The sequence below is a fragment of the Dendronephthya gigantea genome, unplaced genomic scaffold (assembly GCF_004324835.1).
Source record: "Dendronephthya gigantea isolate DGI-Jeju-01 unplaced genomic scaffold, DenGig_1.0 000188F, whole genome shotgun sequence".
NCBI lineage: Eukaryota > Metazoa > Cnidaria > Anthozoa > Malacalcyonacea > Nephtheidae > Dendronephthya > Dendronephthya gigantea.
Window position 1 is genome coordinate 247199 of NW_021163198.1, and position 17308 is coordinate 264506.

A 17308-nucleotide genomic window follows, 5' to 3' on the forward strand; every position below is an offset into this window, starting at 1 on the left:
TCTCGATCTTGTCGGCAATTTCGTCTACGATAACATCATCCCAATCATATCCCCTTGACCACAGCTCCTGTAAAAGAATCTTGGCTATAACCACAAATGGACTGATGAGACCAAGCGGATCAAAAACTGTTGCAATCTTCTTCAGTACGCTCCGTTTAGTCAGCAACACTTCTGATGAGCACCCAGGTGAAGATATTGTTAACAGGTCGTTGTTGCTGTGCCAGGCGAGCCCAAGAGTTTTGATGGCTGAAGTTTGGCTGTCACTTATTGATAGTTCAGTTGCTCGCTCTTCCTTTGGTGTTGATGCAATGACTGCCGGGGAATTTGAGATCCATTTGCGTGCTTGCATACCGGCCAAACTCCATAGATCTCTCAGTTGCTGGTATAACTCAATGCCCTCCTCGTCCGTTTCCACACTATCGATTGAATAGTCCATATAGGTGGACTTCAACACAGTCTCTGCAGCCATAGGATATTTTTCTTCATGTCTCCTAGCATTTTCTTGGGCCACGAATTGCAATTCCATTGGTGCAGAATTTTTACCAAACACTACACGATTTAATTTGTAGACGTCTGGTTCTCGGTTACTGTCCAGGTCACGCCATAACAAGCGGAACATAGGTCGATCACACTCTTCAATTTCAACTTGAAGATACATTTCTTTGCCATCGCACGCCACCGCAAACAGGTTTGCGCCGAAAAGGGATAAGTACATCAATCAATTCCTTTTGTAGCTTCGGTCCGGCGTAGATAACATCGTTTAACGCGATTCCATGACACTTCAACGAACAGTCAAAAACAATGCGTACTTTCGTGGTGGTCTTATCCATCCTTACAATACGAAAATGTGGAAGGTACCACACTTCGGATGGAAGTTCTTCCTCAGTCTTGACACGGCGCAGGTACCCCTTTTCAACGTACTCTTCAATTGTTTTCTGATATTCCTGTTCAAGAAATTTGTCTTTTCTTAACTTTTTCTCAGTATTTTGCACAGACGAGCAGATGCTTCTTCATAATTATTTTTCAATTTAGGTCGGTTCTCCTTCCACGGGACTCCTATCTTGTATCGAGTGCCCTCATAGCTTATGGATGATTCCATCTTCTTTAATGCCAACTGCTCCTCTTCAGTATACACTTCTGCACCATCAATTTCAGCACCATAATTTTCTACCTTCCAAAAGCGTTTTATACTACGATCTACTTCACAACACGATCTCTCCATTGATTTTGATGTAGAATCCCTAGTCAATAGAGTCTGTATGACATGTGTCCTTGACTGTGAAGCATCCTCACGTTCTGGTGATCCGATACAGGTCCAGCCAAGCGGACCCAACCGAGCAATTGGGGCCCCAGGTGTTCCACGGATGTCAGCTCTGGAGTAGTGTAAATCTGCGTTGTCCGTTCCAATAAGAAGATCCACCGGCCCATCTTTTGCCGGCTGTGCAAAATCACATTGTGTTAAATGATCCCATCTTTCCTTGCTAATGCTCCAATCCTCCACCTTGTAACTTCCCGTAACCTTTCGAGGGCATGTCTTCACACAAATTTTCTTAGAAAACTGTCCATCAACACTTTCAATAGTAACATATACAGGCATAGACTCAAATGTTTCAATCTTATCATTCAGGACATTGCACCTTGACTGTTTGCAATGGCTCTTGAATGCCCAACACTCCTGCAACCTCCGCATTAAGGAATGTCTCGTTTGACGCATCGTCGAGTAGCGCATTAACTTTCACTTTTCGATTGTTCGCTTTTAACCATACTGGAACTGTTCGTAGTGAGAGTGCTTCAGTGGCTGGGGTGTCATGCGTTGTGGTATGAGTGCGGGAACCAACTTTCCCCTCCTATGGATTAACCGGATTCCTATCCTCTGAGTGGTTAACTGGTGGGGCAGAGTCATGCCAGAATGCATGGTGATTCTTTACACAACCATCAGTTTTACAAGCTTTGGATCTAAGGCATACCTTCCCCTGGTGGTCACTCCCAAGACAGCGAAAGCACAAACGCTTAACTTTAGCAATGTGCCATCTGTCTTGAACATTCATATTTTGAAACCTTTGACAAGACCATATACCATGGTTCCCCTCACACAATGGACAAGGCGGCTTTACATCCCTACCATCAACTCCACCACAACCAGCAAATAGTGTACGGGACTGACCTCTATCACCATATCTAAACTTTCCCCCACCAGCTTTATTTCTTTTCATCAACAAATCAATACCTTCAACACCATGTACCATTTCCACAGCTTCCACTCTCACCCTAACCTCTTCCCTCAACCAATCCTTCAAGCTGAACACTGACCTTTCCTTTTTATGTTCCCTAACCCAACGACTATAACTTTCAACCTGTCTTTCTGCAAGCTTTTTAACCAGCATGCCATGCAACGTGCCTTCCCCCAACTTACCATCACAACACTCCGCCTGCAACTTAACAACAGTTATCCGAACAAGGTCTGCAAATCTTTCAAAACCCTGCACATTACTACCCTTCAGGGGAGGCATTGCCTCTAGCTGATCCATATAAGCCTGTAACTGTCGCCTTCGCCCCCAAACTTTGTCTTCAGAATTTCCTTAGCCTCCTCGTATTCCGGCATAGAAACCCCCAACCCTCGAATCGCTTCAAGTGCAGTTCCTTTTAAGCTCTGACGTAATCTGGCCATTTTTATATCGGCTGGCTCATCTCCACCATCAACTAAACTATTAAATAGTCCCCAAAAGTCCTCGAACTGTGTTTTATCACCCTCGAACACAGGCACTTTAAGTCGGTCAAGCTTATGTTGAGATGCCCCAACGTTATGTCCTGTATTATTTTCTGCTGCTAATGAATTCTGTTGACTTGTTAGTGTTTGTGGAGTATTTACAATAGTGACTGGCTCATTTGGTTGCTTTGACTTAGCTTGCAAAAATTCTTTAATTGCACCCTCTGCCCTTTCAATTGCTTGTAATGTTTCAGATTAAAAATTATCTGCCTCTATAGTTGTCGTTGCATTACTGTCATGATTGCCAATTTGCAAATAAGCATAGCTGAGCTCCTCCATAACATTCATGCTTTGCTCCAACAACTCCCATAAACCTTCGATTTGCCCTTCTATTGATTTTATGTCAAGCTCACCTTTTTTTGCACATAATCTTTCCAAACTGTGTCGCACTTTAGTCACTGCTGTCTTTTTTAACCTTTTGTTACGTTTCAGTTTGAGAATTCTTTCATAACTTTCATGCTTTTCGTTCTTTTCACTGGCTGAACTTCCACTTGCCTCAACTGTCTTTTCCTTTTTTTGAGCTTCTTCAGTGTCACTCATTTTTCCCGATATTTACGACGATAAAATGAACAAAAAATACAACTTGCTATACAATGTTCAAATTACTCCAGCGAAATGACCAATAATTTCAAACTGAAACCTGTCAAAGTCCGATACTATATAACTGCCAACAATTTAACGTAAGTCCACAAAACCATGCTGTCCACGCACGACTCAATCACGTTTTTCGATCGATAAATCTCCCTTTGAATTTGCCATATGTCCTGGCAGGATCGCCATAAATGTAGCCACAATATCTATTTTGTTTGTTTGTATATATTTAAAGTAAGACTTGACAAAAAAATAGTCATAAAAAATATATATTCTATGTGAACTTTTCGAATATACGCCCGATTAAACTTAACCAAACAATAACATCCCCACCAACCGGTCAAAACCGGTTTGGTCAAAAGACTGTTCCATGCGTGACGTTTTCCACGCGAATCTCTCGCGCTATTCAAGCGCCTTCTAAACAGCATGCATTTACACCTTTGAGTATAACTTCTTAAAACACGGTGGAAGAGTTTTTCTTACTTGACCTCTTGATGGCCAGACTACAAGAACTGCTAACTCTCTTGACAACAGCTTAATCCATTTCCCACCCCACCTAACTTGATTATTGTAATAAAGAATTCTGTCTCCAATGATAATTTCCTTGGAGGGCCAGGTTTGGATGCAGTGTAATTAAGCGCAGACATATCTATATCAGGGGATAAAAAGAGACTGTCTAACCTTTCACTATATAAACTAGATTCTGATGTTCGTTTAGCACCATCCCAATATCTCATAGTTGAAGCTTTAAAACTTAGGTGGTTGAACAATGTTTTAAATATATCTCCATTGATAAAACCTGTGTGAAACCGTACATCATGTTCACATGTCAATTGCTCAAGATGATTTTGTTGATCCATAGCCTTAAAAACATAGTTGGATTTGAAGTCATTGGTTCACTGCCAACAAAATGGTTTGAGCACACAAAAGTCCACTTCCTAGGCTGAAAATTAGCTCGGCCACTCCCGATCAGTTTAATCCATTCTTTACACTTGACTGGATCGGTAGTGAAGCGATGCCATTTTAAAACATCTACATGGCCATGTTTTCGTACTTTATTTGGATACCTCTTATCATTATTACACGAGCCAACACAACATCTGTCATTTTTCCCCATTGTTATGAGAAGTTGAGAGAAGTTACAGAGTTGTAACCTGATATTTGATAGATTTATTCAAGCGTGATTACCTAGTAGCCAAACATTCCAACGCCATTTTGAATTTTAATTTGCCCCACTTACAAGATGTTGTTGCAAACCCCGAAATGGCGAATTTGTTTTAATAACACTTGGTACAGCATTTGTTATGATATATAAAAGCAAATTCTTATTTAAATAACTTACTGACTGTTGACACAGAACTTCAGAAATTGCTTTGTATTAAGATCACAAAGTCATTCCTAGTAGGATTTTTGATCCTATTATGCTGACACTATGTTAGTCAATGGATATTCGTATTCTTAGTTTCCACCATATTGATATGTATTTTACTTATAATGATATGATTTGTGGCATGATGCTTGATTTTGCTTCACTGGAATGTCAATTTGAGATATAATTTAGTCTGGGAAAAAGTTTTCCAAACCTATACCAAATCAAACAAGACATGCATCCACGTTGTGAGTTTTTTTGCACAATGTGTTTTAGTTTTAATGGTGTTTTAATACATAAAGAAAACATAGGCAAATTATGTTATAGATATATATATAGATAATATCTTATATTACAACCTTTTATTGAGATTTTACTATTAAAGTATATAAACCTAACCCAAGGGTTGTTATTTCATTCTATATACAGAGCCTGAATAAGCCTGAGTAATGACCAAAAATCTACCCGTTGTTTTTTGATAAATGATAATCGTTCAAACAAAACATTGATGATATTCCCTCATTCAATCTTTTTCGTACTTTATAAACTCTATTCCTCAGTGCCTGTTTACATTGCTATGATTTGTGTCTCAGTATATAACAAATTATGCGCTTACCTGAAATGGATAATCTGGTGCCCCAGCGATTTTGTATCCAACTTGCTTGCGCGCTTTTAAAAGAGCGCTGACACAATTCATTGTGTTTCTGTAGTCACAGTCAAATGTAGCATGACAAACAAGACATTCTACCTTAAAACGTTTCTTTTTTCGAGGCATGAGTAAACACTTTTAAACGAAGGCAGTAGGCTGTAGTATGTAAATAGCATGTATTACGAATCTTCTCGAGGCGGTTGTAGACCTGCGAATAGGTTGTAACAGCCTTTAAATATACCTATTTAAGCTTACCTGACGCGAAGTTTAATGGATTTCACAGGCAGCCGAGTGCATGCCAGTAGGATCGTAGAAATATTTTCCTTGTCCAATGTTTTCGTAATTTTCCGAATATATCAATTCTCGATTGTCGTAATTTTCCGAATATATCAATTCTCAAAAAGTTGGGGGGGTGAGCCACCCCCCACATTCCCCCCTCGCTACGGCCCTGATATCTAATAACTCTTAAAACAATATATAACAGTTATTTCGTTTTGGAGCGATTGCAGAATACCCGTCCATTTTCGCATCTGTGAAGCAGATATATTGCTATCATGGGCATACCGTACCGTGTGTTAGCACATAGCCATTCACCGACGGGCTTATATAATTAGTCCAATATAAGCCAATCAGCGATTAGCTTACATCGTGTCCGTACCTGCGAATGGGCATTGTTGGACCTCGTGTTATCAGGTGTTTATTGTGTTTGCCATTTTGGATTTTCATGCGCATACCATACCGTGTGTTAGCACATAGCCATTCACCGACGGGCTTATATAATTAGTCCAATCTAAGCCAATCAGCGATTAGCTTACATCGTGTCCGCACCTGCGAACGGGCATTGTTGGGCCTTGTGTCATCAGGTGTTTATTGTGTTCGCCATTTTGGATTTTCCTTTTTGGCTTCAAAAATACCTTGGATTGCTGAAAAATTCTCGCCATTTTCAAAAATTCTTCCCATTTACATTGTTGTCATCTATCAACACGGAAACTTATACTCATCTGCAACGATGCAAGATACAACGTATTACTTTTCCATACTTCCTTCGGTTTCTTAGATGAAAGCATTTTTTGCGTGAATTTCTTTTTAGCAGTTTTAATTACGGCTTTAAGGCGGTTGCGAGCTGAACGAAATAGTTCCCACACTTGGGCATCCTTACTTCTTCGAGCACTGGCTTGGAGAACGTTTCTTTGCTCCTGTAGATCTTGGATGGTAGGTTCTTTGAGCCATGGTGCTGGGGGTCTTGTGATCTTGGTTCGTCTTAGAGGTGCGTGTCTTTCAATACATTCTACAATTAAGGAGTTTAATATATCAACTTTTTTACCAGGATCGGCAACACCATAGATTGCAGAGAAAGGTAACGTTTTAAAGTCTTCAACTAAGTTGAATTCATTAAAGTTTTTTTCGCATCTTATATACTTGTATCGTGTCTCAAATCTTGTGACCTTGATGTTGATGCAGGCATAAACAGCGTCATGGTCGCTGACCAATGGACAAGGTAAGACATCGGTATGTGAGATGCGCGTGGGTGAATTTGAGATTATATTGTCTATAAGTGTTGAGGATTTATATGTTGTTCTAGTTGGTTTTTGGACATGCTGGTGGAGGTTCAAAGACTACAAGTATGTCCAAATATTGAGATGTTACTGAGTTCGAATGTCCAAGTCCGATAGATCAATATTAATATCACCAGTTACCAAAATAAGACCATCCCAACTAGCTGTAAGATACCCAAGTAAGTTCTCAAAACGTTCCAGCCATTCCGTGCATTTTAGTATTTTTTCCGAGCGATATATTGTCCCCACAAGTAGTTTGCTATGTTTATTTCTGCCCGGGAACTCGAGCCGTAAGTGTTCAAGGTTGGGTTCTTTCTCCTCGATATCACTCCTTCGACGATACTTCAACGATTCATTGATGTATGCTCCGACGCCCCCACCTTTAATTGAATTACGATTTCTGAATTCAGAACTATACCCGGGTATGTTTACGTGCTGAAGCAACAGTGGATTATCTTTTAACCAAGTCTCGCTCATGCAGATTACATCAAAGGGATATTGCTTCATGGTTAGAACTAACTCATTGAAAGTAGAAACCATGCTTTGGGTATTAAGATGTATTAGTTTTAGATGTTTTGGTCTGGTGGTGAGCGAAAGCATGTGGTTGAGGTGTTCATTTAGGTCTAAAGTATCGCTTTTGATAGAGTTATAGGATTGTCCCGCTTCCATTCTGTATGTAATGATAGGGCAATTCAGTCCACAGGCATCTGGAACAAATATAATTACTTATAATAGGTTTGGTATCAGTTGTGGGTGCAATACATTTAATGTGAAACAGATTGAGGCACAATGTACAGTTAGTTTCTTTCTTTTGATTTTTCCGTATAGTTTTCTCGCACTCATGACATTTGTGCATTTGCCGTGGACCAGGATTTACTTCAATGTCACCGCTACATGTCAACCCCTGTATTTGAAAACAAGCTACGCTATTTGCATAATACAAACAAGGATGGCGAAATTGTTTAGTTCTCTTGTGTTTTTTATGAAAGAGGCATTAACGTAATCTCTTGGGATAGTATGATCGTTGGTGTATATGCAAATGTTTAAACTTGGCACGTCTTTCGTAATCCATATTGAAAACATTTGAGATTTGAATGAAATTGCTTCAGAAGAACCCCGCTCCAGGCTGAAATTTGCCGAAAGTTTAGCGATTCTATACGTATCCTTGATCCTTTGTAGTATAATGATGACTTCCCTCCAAACAGTGGGTCTCAGGACGAATATAGGCGATACATTATCCTTGAGCAACAAGCGCCGCCAAGTAGAGGCAGAAATTATCGTGTAATACTCGTTACAATTTGAATAGTTGCTGCCCAGAGACTCAGCGTAGGTGCACTCTATACTTGTGTTGTCCACTATACGTTTGGCATTCCCAAAATACAATGGATAAAACAGTAAAAAAAGAAAAATAACGGAGCTCGTAAAGCTGTGTCTGAACCGCATGACTAATCAAGATTTCACTTTCTGAATGATATGAAAGAGGGCGAAGACAATATTACATTTGACCAGTTGCTTTTAAATCTTAAACTGACAGAACAAAACTATTTGCTAGCTGTTCAATCTAGTCTCAAAGACACCAACTATATTCTTAAGAAGAAAACCAAATGAACTAAGGATCAATAATTATAATGCTGCCTGTTTCAGTGCATGGCGTGCAAATATGGATATTCAATTTGTACTGGATGTGTTTATGCATGTGCAATATACATTGTATTGTATATATCTAAGGCTCAAAAAGGCATGAGTGAGCTATTGAGAACAGCTTGTGAAGAAGCAAAAAGGGGAAACTTCAGTATTAAACAGCAAGTGAGAGATATTGGAAATAAGTTTTTAAACAATGTTGAAATAAGTGCACAAGAAGCAGTCAATATAGTACTTCAACTTACAATGAGGAAATCTTGTCAAGTAGTATTTATAAATACTTCACCTCCTGAAGATAGAGTTCAGTTACTAAAACCTTTGCAAGAAATTAATGATTTGGAAGATGACTGTGATGAAATTTATGCATCTGGTCTAATAAAGCATTACACAATACGACCAGCCAAACTTGAAAATGTGTCCCTTGCAAATTGGGCTGCATGGTACAACTCCACTGGTAAGCCATATATCAAACCATCTCGTGAATTAGATATTGATAATTATCCACTTGAGACAAACTTGAGTGATAATGATGATGATAATGAGGAAAAGAAAGTGACCAAAAGAATAAAAAAAGATCTAAAGCCAGAATTATTCGAAGTGTATGTTTTAACAAGGAAGTTGATTCTGAAAAGCATTACTGTGAACTAATCATGTTATTCACTTCCTGGAGGGATGAAATAACTGATTTATTAGGAAAATGTGCTTCTTACCAAGAACACTATTTACAATGTAAAAAAACAATATATGAGCAGATGAAATGTTATACTATGTGTAAAGAAGACCTGAATGCAATTCAAGACCAGCATAATAATGTGGAAGATAACGATGACAACTATGACCTGATTGCTCCAGGAACACAAAACATTGAGCGTCAAGATGAGAATGAAGGTTACACCTTATTAAAACTTCTGATAATCCATTCTACTGTTTTCTTAGTGGAGGGGCTAGAGATTGCAAATCACATCTCACTAAGTGTCTTTATCAAAGCAGCATTAAAGTATTATAATACTGGAGCAGGGGATGATTTCCATCAGGTGAAAATATTAATGCTTGCACCAACTGGTAAAGCAGCCTACAATATCAAAGATAACACAATACATAGTGCACTTTCAATACCTTCACGTCAGTCTTTCAAGAATTACAAACATCTTGATTCAAGTAGGTTAAACACCTTACGGTGTCAACTTGGTGGTTTGAAACTAATATTTTTGGATCAGATCTCAATGGTTGGTAGTACAATGTTTAATGTTCAAATAAATAATAGACTGAAAGATATTAAAGGGAAGTAAAGAAGATTTTGGTGGTGTAAGCATGGTTGTTATTAGTGATTTATTTCAGCTGGAACCTGTAATGGATAGGTATGAATCTAGACAATTCAGAATATGCAGTTCTTGCTCCTAATAAATGGCAAGATGACTTCAATATGTTTGAATTGAAAGAAATTATGCGCCAAAAGGAGAGCAAAGTGTTTGCTGAAATATTAAACAGACTTGGAGGGAAAACATACTAAGGATGATATTTTGAAACTAAAACAAAGATTAATAAAAGAAAATAGTATCCAAGATCAAATGGATGTGCCTCACTTGTTCATACAAAATGAGAAGGTAAATGAATTCAATGAAAGAGTGCATAATGCAGCAAGTGGTAAAAAGTTTTCAATCAAAGCAATAGACAGTGTTATAGGAGCTAATTCTGCTCAACTACGAGATAAAATTTTGAGTGAAATACCAGATGATCCTAGGAAAACTAAGCAAATTGCTTCAAACCTTCAATTGTCAATAGGGGAAAGAACTGAGATAGCATTAAATGTACGTACTGATGATGTCATGACTAATGGTGCTGGTAATGTTGTTAAAAAGATAAAATTGAATCAAATTGATAAACCTTCCGGTATAATATGGGTCCAATTTGACCATTCAGATGTTGGATAGAAAACCAGACATGAAAATAGACATCTTTATGTCCAAGGTATTCGGTCCACATCGACTCCAATAAAACCAATCACAACTCAGTTTGCTGTAGGTAGAAACCAAACTGCAAAGTTGTTAGAAGACCTGCTGGGGCTAAAACAATTCACTGTTCACAAGATGACACTGAACAAAAAGTTGTTGTAAATTTCAACGCTATAAGATCAATACCTCATTTACATTATGTTGGTTTGAGCAGGGTAACAGCAATTGAAGGTTTATTTATCACTGACCTATGTGAAGATAAAATAGCTGTCAATCCTCATGTGGCAGCTGAAATGAACGTGTATTAAAACTAAGTGTCACTCCTATTTATAAGACAGACCAAGTCTCATTCAAACTGTGCTATCTAAATGCACGGTCGTTGCATAAACATATTGATGATATTCGACATGATTTTAATTTTGCTAATACAGACATCAATATTTTTTCTGAAACTCAATGTATGCGCTCGGATAATGCCAGTATGTATGATATTGATGGTTACTCCTTGTTCAGAAATGATGGTCACTCTTTGACTACCAGACTCTTTGGTGGCATGGCAGTGTTTAGCAGAGTTGAATTCTTACCTGGATATCCATGTTGTTATAATATCAATGGCATTGAAATAACCATAATGAAAGCAATGATTCTTCCACATGTTTCTATAATTTGTATATATCGATCAACCAGAATTCCAGTACAATTGTGTGCGGCATTAGATGAGGTTTTGATGTTTTGTACTTCTCAATTTAACATCTTCATTGGTGATTTTAATAAGAATAGAAGGCCTTTAGATACATTTTTTATCAATGATCGTGACTATATGCAATTGGTGTCTAATGTAACCACAGACAATTGGACATTAATAGACCATATTTATACAAATCTACCAGACTCACAAGTTAGTTCATACATTTTAGAAACTTGTTTCTCTGATCATAAAGCAGTGTGTGCCTTAATTAACTGTTTTCACTGAAGCAAACTTAGCAATATCATGATAAATAGTTAGGGGGCGACGCTCTTTAAAAAAACCCTAAGGCTCTATCATTACTTGTTTGATCGGAATGAAACTTGGCACAATTATTCTAAGCAATATTCCGCATCGATTGACGGAGTTCGAATTTTTACTTTTGACCGTTGAAGCAAGTTACAAGCAATTCTTGACTATTTGTGCAGCAAATAATATATACATATCATTAATATTCAGCCTATATATCATTAATATTCAGCCTATATATAAGAATACACAAACGATTAGAAATGCATTGTCCTCTCTATTGTTGTAAATACAATGCAGTTCAAAAACTCGGTCACACAGTTCCTGGTCCACTATAGTACGATCGTACTTGTTATATTGGGACATTTAACATCTCCACAAGCATATTGTTATTACATGAAGAACAGGTAACCATGTCCTCAGTGTACAGCAACACACCGACCAGTCAGGAGATTTTCTTTTATTTAGGGCACATCGAAATTAATACCTCATACGTTTTCAATTTTGCTATACTCTGTGGATTCATTGGTATTTAAATATTTTTCATCATCAAAAATCCGCACCTTTAGATTTCTGAAATTATAACTCTTTCCTGTATGTATTCCATCAATGTGGTTCTCCCGTACAACAAGCTTTATAGACTCGGTTTGATCGGCAACCAAGCAGCCTGATTTGGACCTTGTTTTTTCATTTTTCACAATGAACTGTTTTGTTTCCTGTTTTTTGATGACTTTAACTTTCAAATCCACCACTTCATATGAATTTTTACAATGCTGCTTTGACGGTACACAGGTTACTTGACAATGCTTCGTTGTACTCAAACTTAGGCAAGGATGGCATAACCTTTCCTTTCTTTGTTATGGTATATTCATCTAATCCTGCATGGAATCGTTTGGTAACAGATGCCTTTAACACCAGAAATTTTTACCGGCGATTTATTCTGATACGCTTGTTGAATGTTATGCGTTTCTCTGGCGCGTAGCATACAGCACACACTTTAGTGTTCTCGTCAGTTTGGATATGACAGTAAAAAAACGTTACTTTAAAATTTTACGAAGCGGTTACTTTGCTTAATAAGTGCACATACCCCTCAAGGTTGTCTGCAATAGAAAATATATTATTAATTTTATCTGCACAAGCGGATAAGCTAAATACAATTGAGTTTTGAGACAGTTACTTGCCGCCATTCCAACGACAACGAGGTAATAACATTTCACATTTCATTTGTTGATGCATACATGTTTAAACACATTGCATCGAATGCCATTTTAAAGTCAGATAAGTTATGTCTATAATCGATACCTGATTGGCCTTTGTCCTTTTTGGTTCTGGTGGAATCCATGGCATGGAATGGTTGCATATCTATTTGTATGTAGTTTCTGTGTACTGTGCACTTGTTCAGTTGTAAATATTGCCTTGCTATAAAAGTTGGCTACAAAACACCAACATGTGCGAAATCAGATTTTATAGTATAGCCACAGTCATATAGAATTAGGAATGCTGATTGGCTAACAAGATGGGTGTTCACAATCAGGAATCGTACAGAGATTTGGCCACACGCGTGGCGCAGAATGCATAATGTTCGAAACTCAGAAAAATGTTTTGTTTTTGATGTTTGTATGCTACGAGAACCTTATAAAACCACAAACAAACATAGAAGAAAGATTATATAAGTATTTTATAGCATGATCTCACTTACTTAAAACATTTTTGGTGCCTTGCTAGCGAATTGTTGTCATTCTGGGTTTTCATGCACAGTATTGATTGCACTTTTTCGCCACCAAAACTGTATTTTATTCGTTGTAAAACTCCATTTGGCCCATAAAAAACATCAAGGAAATCTTGAAGGTTCTTCCTACTGTATATTTTACCATAGAAAAGCATTATTCATCGTTGTTTTGGCCTCTTCCGGACGTTTTTCGAGTGCTGGACGCAAGCCACAAAAATATTGTTTTCGAAAAAAATAGCTCATTTATCCTTTCATGTCCTCTCTAACGTTCCCTGGTGTCTGAAATACCCCCAAACTACCCCCCAACGACCTTATTTCACCTTTTTTAGCCCTCAAAAACCCATTTTATCACCTCATTTTCGTGTCATTTTGCCACGCATGTGCGAGAAAACCAACCGTGACTTGTATTAAACCAAACTAATACAAGCACCAACCGTGCTTGTATTAGTAAGTGTCCTTTATAAGGTGTATTCCCCTTGACTTCGATTAGTTATTTTTCCTAAGGTGACTAAGGCTTGCCATTTATATAGGCCACGCCCGACTAGTGATGCGTAAATTTAGCAATATAAAAATAATTAACATATAACGTCACACTCCTCGTCCAAGGACAAAGTCCTTGCTACCTATAAACCTACTAATTGTTTATTCAGTACTTATTAGAAGTACAAGTTCTCCGATTGGACGCATGAAAGTCTTCTTTTCTCCATTTCGATATACAGATACTTCTGCCTTTCGTACTTTTCCGTCTTTGCTCTTGATTGCCTTGGTGACTCTTCCCATGGGCCAGTGGTTCCTGTGTGCTTCGGTTTTCATGAGAGCAATATCGTCGATTTTGAGGTTAGGGTGGCGTTTGTTCCATTTAGACCGAGGTTGAAGAGATTGAAGATATTCGTTCTTCCAGCGAATCCAGAATTGGTCGGCTAGGTACTGCGCCCTCCTCCAACGTCGTCGAGAGTATAGATCTTGGTGAACGAAGATACCAGGCGGAGGTGGAAGTGGTCTGGTTTTCATAGTGAGAAGCATAGCAGGGGTTAGTGGTTGCGATTCTTCGATTTCCGAAGGAAGTGCAGCAATTGGACGACAATTGACTATTCCTGTAACCTCTGCCATTAATGTAACAAGGAGCTCGTGTGTGAGTTGGGAAGATCCAAGCTTGTGTAACATACCATCAAGGACTCGACGTATGGTCCCGATTTGTCGTTCCCATATTCCTCCAAAATGGGATGCATGGGGCGGATTAAAAATCTATTCGCAGTCTTGCTCGGTAACGTACTTCTCGATTTTCTTGAGATCGGCTTCCTTTAAAGCAGCGTCTAACTCGGATTTCCCCCCGATAAAATTAGTTCCTTGATCGCATCGAAGGATCGAAACTGGACCACGAATTGAGAGAAAGCGACGCAGAGCACAAATAAACGAGCTAGCATCCATTGTCTCTAAGACCTCGATATGAATTGCACAGCTATTTAGGCAAGTAAACACGAGCCCCCATCGTTTGAAATTTGCTGCTCCGCCTCTTAGCTTTCGAGTGTGTATCATCCATGGGCCGAATATATCAAAACCGACGTTGGTAAAAGGGGGTGGAGTCTCCAGTCTATCGGTTGGTAGGTCTGCCATGTGTTGTGTGAGCATCTTTCCTCGTAGCTTTCTACACGTTACACAAGCTTTCAGCAATTTTGAAATCATACGACTAGCTCCTACAATCCAGTATCCGGCTTGGCGAATTGCGCCACTAGTAATTTGTCGACCTTGATGGTGGACCTTTTCATGGAGGTGGGTAATTACTAGTTGTGAAAGATGATGACCTTTTGGTAGAATAATTGGGTGTTTTTCGTTGAAATCTTGGTTCGAACGGCGAAGGTGACCTCCGACTCGCAGAACGCCACAATCATCAAGAAAGGGGTCTAGACGATACAATTTCGATGTTTTCAGATCGTTCTTGGTTTTGTTTTTTTCGGGTTCTGTGGACTGAAGAAGGGCAATTTCAGATGGAAAACCTTTGCTTTGGACCGTTTTGACCATAACAAATTCTGCTTGCCTCAACTCAGCGGATGTAGGTAACCGAAGAGGTTGTTGGATGGAATTCTGACGACTGTTGGTATGGGAAATTCGACATGAATCGGTGGCATTAATTTTTCCGAGGATTTTTCGTTTTTCTCTGAATCTTCTTACGATGACGATGAGATTGGCAATAGCTTGACGCAAAGGTGACCATTTAGAAAAACGCGTGAATCTTTCCGATTTCAAAGTCGTGGCTACTGTCAGTTTCATGGTGTGGACAACAACATGAGGCCGTACTTCTGGGTCGTTATCGTCTAATAATGATTCTTCGTTGTTGTCTGTGGTTTCGGCAGCATCGCGTAGAAACGTAGGGCCTTCAAACCAGTATGAACTCTTTAAGGCACTCGCAGGTGTACATCTGGTGGCGAGATCCGCTGGGTTGTCGGTAGTTTCAACGTATCTCCATTGTGATGGGTTTGATAACTTTCTATTGATTTGAACTCTATTGGCCACATACACATAAAATCTTCTGCTTTCGTTTTGGATGTATCCCAAGACCACCTTGGAGTCGGTGTAGAAGACTACCTTAGCAACGGTTACCAATTTAAGTTCTTTCGTTATTCGTTCGACAGTCTGGGTTGCCAATACCGCGGCACAAAGTTCTAATCGTGGGATCGTAGTTGCTTGTCTTGGGGCTAGTTTTCCCTTGGCAAATACGAGTGATACGTTAACTTCGTCTTGTGCGTTGGTTTGCTTTAGATACACAGCAACACCGACTGCTTCTTTGCTTGCGTCTGAGAATGCATGTATTTCGTTTCGAGTAACTTTACCAAAGCCATACGCGTGGTAGCATCTTGGGATGTAGATGTTTTCTAGTGTGGTAAGAGAATTACGCCAACTTTGCCATTCCCCATTCAAATTCGCTGGTAGTGGATCGTCCCATCCTAGAGGTGTGTCTTCTGTACGGTCTTTGTTTCCCATAGCAACTAGCTTACGAAGAATAAGTTTACCCTTTAACGTTACGGGTGTGGCAAAGCCAAGTGGATCGTACACCGAGTTGACGACTGTTAGGACTCCACGACGTGTATAGGGCCTTTCCGAGACGGATACTTGATACGTAAAGGCATCATCTTGCAAACTCCAATACATCCCTAAGGATCGTTGAACTGGTAGAGGCTCGTTGTGTAAGTCTAAGTCCCTGACATTCGTTACTCGATCTTGCTGAGGGAGCGCTTCCATCAATGTAATCGAGTTCGACACGATTTTGTGGAGTCGAAGGTTTGCTTCAGCCAACATAGCTTGGGTCTTCTTTACCAACTCTATGGCAATTTCCGGGGTGGAGCAGGATGTCAATCCATCATCCACGTAGAAGTTGTCTCTCACGAACGCCTTCGCGTCATAACCATACTTCTCCTCGCCCTCGTCAGCTGTTTTCCTTAAACCGTAAGTAGCAATGGCGGGACTACAGGTGTTACCGAACAAATGCACAATCATGCGATATTCAATGACATTCTTTCCAGGGTCGTTTTCGTCAAACCAGAGGAAACGTAACATGTCTCTATCTTCGGGAGAAACATGAAAACAATGGAACATCTGTTCTATATCGCACATAACAGCGATGTTCTCTAAGCGGAAACGAATCAAAACTCCACACAGGCTGTTTAGAACATCAGGACCAGGGAGCAACTCCATGTTTAATGATACACCTTGAAACTTGGCAGAAGAGTCGAAGACTACTCAGATTTGGGTTGGTTTTTTGGGGTGATAAACACCAAAATGAGGAAGATACCAAACTTTGCCGTGTTTAGGTTTGTTTTCGGTATGACTAGGAAGTGGATTCTCAACTTGGGGCAGTGGTGTACAGTATGGCCTCGTTTTAGTAGTTTGTCCATAAATTCGAAGTAGTCCTTTTTCATTTGGGGTTTTCGGTCGAAGGAGCGGAGCAGGTTCTGGAATCGTTTCGCTGCTTGTTCTCGATTATTCGGTAGATAAACGTTAGATGATCGAGGGCATCTCCCAGTTCCCCAGCTCGTTTTTATGCACTCCATTGTCCATGATTTCT

The 17308-nt window shown here is 39.3% G+C and overlaps 1 protein-coding gene and 1 pseudogene across 1 annotated transcript; both read right to left on the reverse strand.

Annotated features, from left to right (window-relative positions):
- Window positions 1–967: 967 nt before the first annotated feature.
- Window positions 968–3307, reverse strand: LOC114538583 (annotated as a pseudogene).
- Window positions 3308–14839: 11532 nt separating this feature from the next.
- Window positions 14840–16938, reverse strand: LOC114538584. Its single transcript, XM_028559716.1, has 2 exons — window positions 15544–16938; window positions 14840–14893 (listed from the first exon to the last, which is right to left on the reverse strand). Exons 1-2 carry the CDS (start codon window positions 16936–16938, stop codon window positions 14840–14842), a joined length of 1449 nt encoding a protein of 482 aa, XP_028415517.1.
- Between the last annotated feature and the right edge of the window lie 370 nt (window positions 16939–17308).

Coding starts and splice junctions, on each gene's coding strand:
- LOC114538584 (XM_028559716.1), bottom strand. CDS start 16,938: ATGGAGTTGCTCCCTGGTCCTGATGTTCTAAACAGCCTGTGTGGAGTT. Junction 14,894..15,543: donor TAGACGATAACGACCCAGAA/GTACGGCCTCAT, acceptor TGTAACGTGTAG/AAAGCTACGAGGAAAGATGC.